Raw genomic sequence first — 11,823 nt, 5'->3', positions numbered from 1 at the left:
AAAAAGGGCTAATCATACCGGCCTGGCAGGGTGAGCGAGAGAGCCTGCAGGAAACCCTCAGTAAATGGGGAAGCGGAAAAGTGTCGGCAAACATTTTCTTTAGTGGAATTGCCTACTTTTAGGCACAGGGAGCTACCCCCTAACTCTAACATAGCTGTTTTCTCAGATGATTCAGATGGGGCTGAAACCTGCCACCTGCAGCTTCCTCCACCTGCCCCCCACTGTGCTGCTCCTTTTTCCACATGACAGCCTCACAGATATGTGAAGACCGCGCCTGTGTCCCCCACAGTGTCTGTGTTTGAAAGAATGATTAACCTGGCTGAACAGGCTCTTTATAGAGCTGTGTGTATGTTTGGGGCAGAGGTTGGGGAGAAGGGGTGGGTTGTGGGGCTACTCAGCCCTGGTTCGAAGATCTAGCTTTGCTGGGGAGCTGTCTGGAGCTGCCCAGGGGGCCGGCTGGCCATGATTAAGACCACCTGGTGCTTCCTGGTATCCGTCCCTGGCTGAGGCCTCCAACCTCCAAAGCTTAGCAAGGCCCGCTACCCTAGGAAGGCATGTCATGCCCCCCTTCCTTCCTACCTTCCTTAAGCCCCTTAATGAAAGATTGCTTTTGGATACTTTGGTGGTGGGAGCTAGACTAGTTCTTGCAGCCCTTGGAGCTTAGTCCCCTGGCAGAGAGGGGACACTCAAGGAGGGAGTGGCCTCTGGCAAAATGCAGATGAGGGGCAGGCTGCGGAATGGAGGGGCAGACTCCAGCTTGGAGCCGGGTGAGGAAAGAGTAGGGAATGAAGGAGACTTGCAGTATAGACCACGCACACAGGAAGATGTGCTGAGGAGACAGGAGAGAGAGAATGGGAGCTGGAGTTGGCAAGAGTTAGTGTTGCTTTTCAGGAGATGAGGCAGGAGTAGCCTCCAGGGGCGGGGAGGAGAGAAAGGTGGAGAGGGGGCCAGGAGGATGTGGAGTGGGGGGTTAAGAGGCTGGGGGAAGCAGCCTGGAATAGGGTGGGGGCAGGAACTGTGTGGGGACATGGATTTGCCAGGAAGTGCAGGAAGGTCCCACCTGCTGGCCTACTTTTGCTCCTGAGGCACAGGCAGTCTCATCGGGCAGGTCCCAGGGAGTAAGGAGGCCCTCGATTGTGCTTCCCAGTTTATAATGACAAGTTAACTAATATCTGCTATCCCAGGGGTTCCCAACCTGTTAAGAACCAGGCCTTACGGCAAGAGTCGAGTGGCAGGCAAGCCCAGCTTCATCAGTATTTGCAGCTGCTCCTCAGCGCTAGTATTACAACCTCAGCTCCACCTCAGATCATCAGGCATTAAATTCTCATAGGAGCACCGGTCCCCCGGTGCCAAAAAGGTTGGGAACCACTGTGCTACCCTCATCATACATATGCCTGAGGGGTCAGTGTAGGACTCTCTGGCCTGCGTATCAGTCCTGTCCCAGAGGCACTATTCTCTTTGATCACTTAGCCACAAGTAGGAGAAGCCAGATTCTTTCTGGGGAAGAGACCTCAGAGGCTCTCTCTGGTCCAGTGGTTCTCAAACTTTATTGATTCAGGTTTGGGGAACTCATTGCAAATGAGCTAGGTTCTCTATCCTCAGAATCTGATTTAGTGGGATTATGCTGAGGTATAGGGATCTGCAATTCTAATGAGCTACCAGGTGATCCTTATATAGATGTTTCTCAGCATACTTGGAGACCACTGGTCTGACACAGCCAGTTCCCCATTCCATGAACCCTCTGCAAAATTCTGATGAGCACTGTTCATCTCATTATTCACATACCCTCTGACAGCGAGCTTCCTCCCTGAATCCTGGATAGCCCCTGTTTCCTGGTGACTCTGTTGGTGAAAGGATCTGGCTCCATTACAGCCAGGAACAACTTCAGATCTAACAAACTCTCTCTAGCCTGGCTGGACCCCAGAAGGCTGTGTTTCCTGGAAAGTTGACATTGTATCTCTTGAGCTTGCGTCTCTCCAGGCTGAGCTCCCTGCTCCCTCAAACCTATTGATGGTGTCTTCACCTGCCTTCCAACCCTCCTATCTTTCTGGGCTCCACTTGGGGTACCCCAGAGCCAGTTCACTTCACCCCAGGAGTAGGGAATAGAGCAGAAGGGGACCTCACTCCCTCTCCCAGGTCTGTCCTCTGGGGCTCTGGAATCCAGCTGCCAGGCTCATCCCCCACCTCCTCAGCAGATTTCTTCCTACCCCCTGAAGGGTTATCACCCTCCTCTTCTCCTGCTGACCCTGTCTCAATTCTTCCCTGCTCTGCTTTCTGCCTCCCAGGTAGCTGTCTGCTCGCATTCCCAGGGGTGTCTGGGTGTGAGGGCTGAGTGGGGATTGCAAGAGGCAGACTGCCAGGAAGTCTCACCTGGTGGTTGCCACTCTGACTTTCTGTAGGCCCTCGGTTGGCACTGGTTATGCCCCAGGCTATAAAGGGAATAGCTCTTCTAAGAAGGGAAAGTCAAAAACAGAGGTGTTTTTGTCTCAGAATAGAGCGAGCCTGGAGTTTTGGGAACCCAAAAGCCTCTCCTAAAATTACCACGTGGGCTCTCCAGCTGCTGGCGGGCCCAGTCGTGGCCCCTGACTATGTGGAGACACAATGCAGACCCAAAACAGACTGGGGGAGACCTACCTTTTTTGCCAATGGCAGCAGTGGCTTGGTGTTGGCCCAGCTGGTTGGCATTCCTGGGAGGGGAGGATGGAACCAGCCTGCCTGGATCTTACTCTGAGGGTCCAGACAGCCCTGGCTCCAAAAGGACATTTTTAGACACTCAGGTCCCGTCCTCTAGGAGGCCCTGCCCTTTTCCCCAGAACCACCAGTGAGTAATCACAACATTACGGGGTGAGAAGGAAGAGCTTAGGGAAGATGCAGAGCTGTGGTCAGTTCCTTCTTAGGCCTGTTGGCAGGTGGCGGTGACGGGTGGGAGGCCCAGCTTCTCTCACCACCTGGAAAGAGTACCAGTGACTCTGGGACTAGCTGGTCACCCACAGGAGTGATTCCTGCCACTCTGCCCTACCCACCCACAAGGCCCCTCTCACAAACCCCCTGCAGCTCCTGCTCACAAAGGGATACCTTTGCTCACACTCTCCGCTGCCCTTAATGCCCTTTCCCAATCTCCCTGCCAGTTACCTGTTTGCAGGGCTAAGGATGAACTTGCCCTTTTTAGCCTTCTCTCTATTTTCCAAATGTTTCTAGAACAAACACATAAACATTGCTGGAAAGTCTCCTCCTTGTTCACAGCAGCAGAGTGGTCAAAAGGCCAGGCCATGCAGGAAGAAGGCCTGAGATCAAAGCCCGCAGCCCTGCTGTTTCCTGGCTGGGCAATTCTGGGCAAGTTACCCTTCCTGTGGAAGATTTCCTCACCTATAACATGTGGATAATAATTGTATCTTTCTCATGGTTTGGTTAAATAGATATACAAAATATATATATACACGTGATATATAAAAACATGCAGGAAGCATTTAATAAATGTTAATAATTACTATCATTATTATTATCTGATTATTGACATTATGGGCTCAGATTATGGACATTTAGGTCTTGGGGATAAGGCTCTGTGGTGGGAAGCTCTCCTGTGGGTGCCCCGTAGGGACTGTGTGACCTGTGGCTTCTGCTAGAACCCCTTCCTCCACCCCACCTACTCCTGCTGCAGCCCTGGGTTCTGGCAGGGTTTCTCCTGGGACCAGTCTCCCAGTTCTGCTTGATTTATTTAGTTGGCATACTTTCAGCTAGTCCCTTCTGTACCTGGTACCGTGCTGTGCCCCAGGGAGCCCAAGAGAAATGAGACAGGAGCTTTGCTGCCAAGATAATGTAAGGGTAAGAAGCAAAGAGGGAACAGTCCCAATTGTGAGGGACATGTGTTCACTTAGGGGCACACACAGGGGCTATGGGAGGTCAGGGTAGGCCCCCGAACTCTGGGAAGGCTTCACAGAGGAGATGACCTAAAGGTCAATCCTGAAGGCCCAATAAGAATGCTCCAACTGGACCAGAGAGGGGAAGGCTTGCCAGGCAGAAAGCACAGCATGTTCAAATGCCCGGAAGCATTCTGCCTCCTAGAATCACGGGGCATTATTTCTGTCTGATGTCCACATAAAGCCTCCAGATACCAGATGAAGAATAATAATGAGCACTACCCTCCATGTAGGTATAGTTTTTATTTCCATTTTGGGATGAGGAGACCGAAGCACAGGAAGGCGAAGCACCTGGCCTGGTCACGCAGCTATTGAGTGGGGATCTGGGATTGGAACACCGAGTATCTGCCTCCAGAATTCATATTTCTAACCCTCCCCCCAACTCTCTTCCGTGTAGTCATGTGGGCCTCCCAACCAAGCCTGCCTTGGTGTCTGTCCAGTGGGGTTTGAATTTCCTGAGAGCTGCCTGTACCATCCCACCCAGTGCCCACACATGTAGACTCCTGGCTTGGTACCCACTCTTCACCCTACCCGCCTGTATTATTGCCTCCTGGGTCCCTGAGCTAGGGTACCCCAGCTCCATCACTGTTGTCACAGCCATGCCTGGTTCCCACTTGGTTCAAGAGAAAACCCTCAAGAGGGGTAGCCCTCATTAGGGGACTTGGCAGCCCCGTCCTGGGGGACTGGGGAGACTTCTTAAGACTTGGAGGGGTCTGGCATTCTGGTGGTGGGGCTTCAGGTATTGGGGTCTTGACTCCCTCTTATCTTACTTTCTTGGCCAACCTATCACACCTCCAGGCAAGTCCTGGCAGATGGGGAGCGGGAGGTGGCTATGAGAGGCATCCACTCTTTGCCCTCACTTGGGGAGTTCCCCTGGTGCTCCTGTGTCTTGCAGTCAGTGGTGGTGCCCAGATGCCGAGGGACAGCGGAGGCGCTTCAGATCACAGTGGGCCACATCCTGGGAGACGCTGGCAGCCCCTATCTCACTGGACTTGTAAGGCTGGGTGGGTGGCTGGGCTGCAGGCATGCCCTAGTATGTGTGGGATGGGGAAGGTCTGGGGGGTGGGGACCTACACATGATGAGACCTAGAGGCTGGCCTGGTGGACCTGGCAGACCCAGCCTCCCTCCTCTGTAGATCTCCAGCGCTCTGCGAGCCAGGCGCCCCGACTCCTACCTGCAACGTTTCCTCAGTCTTCAGCAGAGCTTTCTGTGTTGCACCTTCATCATCGCCCTAGGGGGCGGCTGCTTCCTACTGGCTGCACTGCACCTGGAAGGAGACCAGGACCAGGCCAGGCAGCCTGACACAGGTACCCCTACTTCTCTTACCCATGCTGGCGTCAGAGCTAAACTGTAGGAGCAAGGAACACTGGCCACCCCCTGCGCCCCTGGCCAGTTTACGTGTTCAATTATTTATTCATTCATTCAAAAATAGTTATTATGCCCTTGTTATGTGCCAGGCAGGCAACGTTGCAGATGTTGGGGAGTGCATGCCAAGTCCAAGCCTTCATGGAGCCAGTGCTCTAGAAGGCAGAGATAGACAAAAAACAAAAAACAAAAAACAAAACAAAATAAACAAAACAAAACAAAAACAACGACAACAACAGAAAAAGGAAAAGATAGAGTATGTTTGAGGTGATAAGTGCTGCAGAGAGACATAAAGCAGGAAAGTGGGTGGAGTGGAGCAGGTAGGGGCAATTTTTGAAAGGATGATGAGGGAGGTCCTTACTGCACAGGTGACGCTGAAGCAGAGATTTGGAAGAGGTGAGAGAGGGAGACATGCAGCTCTCTGGGGAAGGTGCTTCCTGCAGAGGGAGCAGGTAGTGCAAAGGCCCTGAGGTGGGAAGGTACCTGATGTGTTTGAGGACTGGCAAGGAGGCTAGTGTGGCTGGAGCAGGGGCAAGAGGATAGAGATGAAGGTGGCAGGAATGGGGCCGGAATACGGGGAGTTCGGGGAGCCCTTGTAGGGACCGTGTGACTTTAACTCTGAGTGAGATGGGAGCACTGTGAAAAGTCCCAAGGCATCTGTTTTATACTGCAAAAGCACCACTCTGGATGCTGTGTTGAGAACAGACTGTAGGAGCTTGGCATTGAAGCAGGGAGACCATAGGAAGCTCTGCAGCTATCAAGGGAGAGCAGTGGGGCTGGGACCATGGTGATGGCATTGAAGGCAGGGGGAAGGGGTTGGATCTGGAATTTATTTTTTAAATGGAAGGTAGAAGATTTCTTGACAGACTGCCCGGGCCTGGTCCCAGAGCACCTCTGTCTTCTTTGGGGCTGACTGAGCTTCTTTCCTCCCATAGGGATGCCAGACAGCAAGGACATGGACAGCAAGGACATGGAGAGACAAAGCCTGCTTTCTGGAACCCAGGCCTCCACAGAGGGCCCCTGAGCCCCCTGCCCTGCAGTAGGGAGGTCCCACTCACCCTGCCTGCACCCCTCCCATTGGCTTCCACAGTGTCAGTGCCTCTGCTCACCTTTGGCTGTTGCTCAGGGACTCTGGCTTGCTGCACCTGCCACTTCTTCGCTCCCAGCTAGAGATCTGGCAGTACCTGCATTTGGACTGGGAATTGAGCTGTCAGCACCCTCTGTGGGAGGCCTGGGCCCGTGCCTGCACCTAGCATGAGGCTCCTCCAGCCTGGAGTTCTCAGCCTGGCTACCGGTGGGCCCCGATTAAAGTATGGCCAATACAAACCCACGGATTTCTGGCCTTTGGACTATTATGTTATTTATAGCCTTGAGGTGCCTCTGCTGGGAGTGGAAACAGGAGAGAAAGAGGTGGGCAGTCCCGGCCAAGGATGCGGGGCTGCCCCTGAAGTGGGGAAACTGAGGTAGCTGCTCAGATGGGTCTCTAGGCATCCAAACCCTGGACATCCCACTGTGACTCAGCTTCCCCACTCTGCAGGCTCAGGGGGGCACAGGATAGCCTCTGTGTGAACTTATCCTCTGAACAAAAGGTGGGAGCTGAATTCATAGTCTTGGAGGTATTCTACTAGGGTGCTGGTGTGGGGGTGTGGCTTCAAGTTCTAAGGAACTACATGGAGGAGTGCTCAAACCTCCATGGACCCAGCTGCTGATGAACAGTGCTGGTGGTTGTGCACGGGCATTCCTGGCCATGCCCTCCTCTGCACCCCACCCTCAACAGCCCACGCTCTGACCCCAGCATAATCCATGGGGAGGGCTGGCTCTGTGGGACTCACATTTGCCACTGGGTTCAGAACAGCTGGGCGCAGTGGGCCCTGCAGGATATCAACAGCTTCTAGGCGGGCAGCAGTGGGGTGGCATGTTATTTCTGCCTGTGAGCATGAGTTTCTCTCCCCCTCCCCTGGTGCCCAGCCAGGCGATCACTCGTTCACTTGCTAATCACCCTCTTCTTCGTGCCAGGCTGTGTCTGACTCCCAGCAGTCGTGGGCAGAGCGGTGACCCAGCCTCACACTCACCTCCTCACCCTTGATTGCTCCATCCCAGCCCTCTCTGGTGTCCTCCCTGTGCCTTATTGGTGGATGGGATAAATTCCAGGAGCTGGACTCTCCAGCTCAGCCCACGCCTATCTCCGATCCAAGCCCTCCCCCAGGAGCAGCCATCACCAAGTTGACCAGCCTCTCAAATCGCAGTTTGACAATTGGAGCTCATGAAATGGCAGGGGTATGCCCCATTGTAAGAAAAAGGATCAGTGAGGATACTTGGGAAGGGTTCTGAATCTAGTTACAGTGTGGGTGGGGAGTTCCTGTACTACCAAGCAATTCTCTGATACCAGCTGATGTCCTACAATTCAACTCAATTCTGACGCATTCTACTCGGAGATAGTGTCAGATCCACAGGTTAAGAGTTCAGTCCTACAAGACTACCCCCACCCGTGCTCCCCTATTTCAGATGCCAATCCCAAGTCCAGGTTGCTACCTGTGCTTCTGACCAACTGGCTATGAATCGGAGGTTCCCACCACTGCCTCCTTGGGTCTGATTAATTTTCCAGAGTGGATCATAGAACTCAGGAAACCATTTTACTCCCTAGATTGCCATTTTGTTATAAAGGATATAACTCAGGGGTAGCCAGATGGGAGAGATGCATAGGACAAAGTATAGAGAAAGGGCTTAGAGCTTCTGTGCCCTCTCCAGGTGCCACTTTCCCCAATTTCCATGTGTTCACCAACCTGGAAGCTCCTGAATCCTATCCTTTTGGGTTTTTATGGAGGCTTATTACATGATCGATTAAGCCATTGGCCATTGGTGATTGAGCTAGACCTCCAGTGTTCTACCCTCCCTGGAGGCTGGGGGACTGGTAGGACTGATCACATGGTTGGTTCTCCCACCATAAAGTCCCCATTCTTAGGCGGGGTCCCAAAGTCACCTTGTTAACAAACAAAAGACACCTTTACTGCTCTTATCACTTAGGAAATTCTGAGGATTTTTGGAGCTCTGTACCATATATTTCTTATTTAAAATCACAATATCATACTTGGTTTCTCTTGAGAACGAGGCAGCCTGTTTGTGGAGAAGCCAGAATGCCATGGTCCCTTCCCCATTCACTGGCTGTGTGACCTGGGCCACTTCCTGTCTTCTCTGAGCTGCAAACTCCCTAGCTATATTTAAGAGGTGTGTTGAATATGGCCTTTCCAGCCCAGGCCTCAAGTGATTCTCGTAGGCAGGATCTAGGTCCACAGAAACCTAAGTCCAGGGTCTGAACGTTCCTCCCTACAGCCTTGGGGAAAACCTTTGTGAAGCTCTGCTCTCAGAAAACAGGTGAAAGCTTCCCAAAAGTCAGAATACCAGTCACTCTTTCCTCCCCTACCCGGGTTAAGTGGCTAGGGAGAAAGATCAGAAACCTCATTCATGCCAGTTCCAGAAACATGAATTGGTATCAGTGGGTGCCTATGTTGCTGTTAGGCAGGGAATCTGACTCTAGCCCTGCCCTTAGACCTCATAGGCCAAGATAAGACAGGGAAACACTTGTCTATGCCAAGTGAGGCACTCTGATGAGCAGAGGAAGGGATTGCATCCTGCAGAAGCCTTTGTGTAGGTGGCCTAGGAGCTGGTAAATAGCAGGAGAAGGTGTGGGAGAAGAGGATTCCCAATGGAAGGCACAGGGCAGGCCAAGGTGCAGGGGAGTGGAGGGCTATGGTGTGGCTGGAGAGGACAATGTGTGTATGTTTTGGAGGAGGAAGAGGAGGCAGGAGAGACTGGGACCAGAGGGGCTCAGGTGCCAGCTGAGGAGCTGGGACTTTAATCCTGTAATCTGGGATTGTTTCTTCTAATTCAGTGAATTCTGGTGTTTGGGTTGTTGGGCAGGGCGGAGGTGGTGCTTCCCAGGCCTGAGCTAGACAAAATGCTCAGCTAGGAGTTTATAGGATTTTATAATCCAAAGCATTTTGAGTCAAGATGAGAGGTCCAGGGCTAGCGGACTTTGGGAAGGAAAGACCAGTAACTACTCTGCAGCCAACCAAGGCCCCAGCTTTACTGAGCTCCTACACCCTGCCACACTGGGGCTAGTTCCTCAGGCCTCACTAGGCTGAGGCTACAGGTATTGGTCTGTGAGAGTCCAGCAACTCAGACTAGAGTGGCCACCAGAACACTTGCTGGGTAATCCTAGTCCCTGATACTCTGGACTTGTTTGTTGGGAACATTGAGGAGGGAATGCGCTGCCCAGCAGGTTGAGGTTCTCAAGCCTGACTTGCTCACTTAATGTGTTAATTGCTCTTCCCAGGCACGTGCTGCATTACAAGCCCCAGGTGTCGTCCTGGCACACAGTGTGCCTGTCAGTGTTCATGTGCCTGTGTGTGCTCATTTCTGTGTTGGTGTGTGAGCATGTAAGGATGTGTTTATAGGGTATTGATAAAAGCACTTCCACCCTGACCTCAGACTTGAAGGGTTGAACACCTACATTGAGATGATCACCCCAACCCTAGTTTGTTCCCTTGCAACACCAAACATTGGTCTATATTGTTTTATTCCCTGAAGTATCTATTTTTCCTCCATGCCTGGGTAGGTCTGTGTGGTCATTTGATTTAATGCAGCCTCTGAAGATAGAGCTGGCAGGAGGCAGGCAGAGGTTCCTGGAGCCAAGGTTTATCCAACACAGGGAGGTATAGGACTACATGTGCTCCTTCTGTGTGGCCATATTAGGGTTGTAGGGTTGTGTGAAACAGAAATTGATTATCTTAAGTAAGAAAGAAATTTGTTGGAAACATACCAGGAGTTCACAGAATCAATGGGAAGATTGGAGATTCAGGATCCAGGGTTCCATGGGCTATCTTATTGAGTGGGAGGGGCTCCAGACAAATTTTCCCTCTCCTTTTGCAATCCTACTCAAGATATAAAGCACTGGACCAGAGTGTTTGGTTGGAGCCTATGCCTGTGCATGATTTATAGCTCCATTAAGACCAGGAAACCAGGGTGCTGTTAGGAAGGGAGATGGACTCGGAGCATTAAAACAAAAGAACAACGAAAGGGAAAAAAAGACAAAAAACAAAGGCAAAAACAAACATGGTGTCCATTATAATGATCTTGGGCAGGCTGCTTGTCCTCTCTCAGAAGAGGACTTTCTAAGGGAAAAGGAAGAAACTGGACTTAATGTCTTTCAAGGGATTCTTCATTTCTGATGGTCTAGGTCTGTAATCAAAGAAGGATGAAGCTTCTATAATTTAGAAAATGTTAAAAATGTTCAAATGACAGAACAGGAACTTCTGTGTTAGTGGGGACTCAGAGCCATCTGTTCTGAGCAAGAGAGAGAGAGGCAGAGATGAAGCATTCTGAACAAAATTTGTTAGGCAGGCCCAGGCTGGGGGATGGAGGAGGTACAACAAATTCCCAGCTTGGCAAGGGCAGGAGCAGAGAGGAGGTACCTTCTACTCACCTGTGGGTGGTGACCTGTGGAGAAGGTAATCAAAGGGTGGAGGAAAATGACACATGGAAGCTAATGGAGGGTGGAGTCAATTAGGGAGAAAATGCCTTTTTCAAAGGGGCCAGAAGAGGAATCTGGCTGGTTTCTGAGTCACCCAGAGCAACAGACACGTGATGCAAATCAACACGTACTTCCTGAGCACCTGCTAAATGTCATTTGCTCATTCAATCAACAAACATTCTCTGCACATCAGCTCTGTACAGGATTGCAGAGATGAATCAGACAGAGTATAGGCCCTCGAGGCTCACAGCCTTCTGTGGGGCGGGTGTGTGTGTGTGGTGGATTCGTGTACAAACATAATCAGCACAATGTGTTTAGTGTGACGGAGGGATACACAGGTTACTCAAGTAACCCAGAACGGGAAATTATAATTGTTTAGGTTGGTCAGGGAGGGCTTCCTGGAGGAAGTCATGTCTGTGCTGGGTTTCTCAAGGACAAGTAGGAGGAATGAACTAGGTAGGCAGCATAGGCAGAGCATGACTGAAGGGCCTGGGGGTTGGGGGTTGCCTATGTGATGCTCTCCATGGTTCTGAACCATCATTGCATTAGTAGGACAAAGGCTTTTGTGTTGAGGGGAGAGCAGTAACTATACATAAATGTGCCCAATTCCTGTCACTCCTCTAGGCTCTAGGAAGTATAATAACTGTGACTGAATTCAAAGAGCTCTATTGTCAGTGTGGTGGAATGTAATTTTGAGAGATGGGTAGTAGGATTTGAGGCTGGAGATTGGCATGGGTCATGAGTGGTTATGAAAGATCTTGAGATCATGTTAAGGAACTTAGATATTTTGATCCTATAGGCAGTAAGGAGCTATGGAAAGGTATTGTGCAAGGTAGTAGTGGGGTCATATATATATGATTTATAAAGTTGTTGGCAAGAAATATGGAGAAAAGACTGGAAGGGAAGTTGGAGCAGGTGGCGTTGAGCTTTCAAAGGGTCCAAGTGAGACCTAGAGAGTTTTGAGCTAAGGCAGTGAACAATGGGGACATTGGGAGATTTAAAGAGAAAAA

General features: G+C 51.2%; 1 protein-coding gene across 5 annotated transcripts in view; it reads left to right on the top strand.

Moving 5' to 3' along the window:
* The window catches only part of SPNS3 (sphingolipid transporter 3 (putative)), a 41,188-nt gene extending 34,573 nt beyond the window's left edge, over positions 1–6,615 (top strand). For 4 of the 5 annotated variants that reach the window (XM_016138803.2, XM_016138804.2, XM_036223372.1 and 1 more), the window contains 3 exons: positions 4,813–4,911; positions 5,054–5,225; positions 6,219–6,615. In XM_016138803.2, coding sequence (XP_015994289.1) covers positions 4,813–4,911; positions 5,054–5,225; positions 6,219–6,307 — 360 coding nt within the window. In that variant the 3' untranslated portion in view covers positions 6,308–6,615. Of the gene's footprint in view, positions 1–166; positions 1,682–4,812; positions 4,912–5,053; positions 5,226–6,218 lie in introns of those variants that run through there. The other variant, XM_016138805.2, reaches the window with a different exon arrangement.
* Positions 6,616–11,823: the final 5,208 nt, after the last annotated feature.

This window comes from Rousettus aegyptiacus, unplaced genomic scaffold (assembly GCF_014176215.1).
Source record: "Rousettus aegyptiacus isolate mRouAeg1 unplaced genomic scaffold, mRouAeg1.p scaffold_m13_p_6, whole genome shotgun sequence".
Lineage (NCBI taxonomy): Eukaryota > Metazoa > Chordata > Mammalia > Chiroptera > Pteropodidae > Rousettus > Rousettus aegyptiacus.
This window is presented reverse-complemented; position numbering and strand designations above follow the sequence as displayed.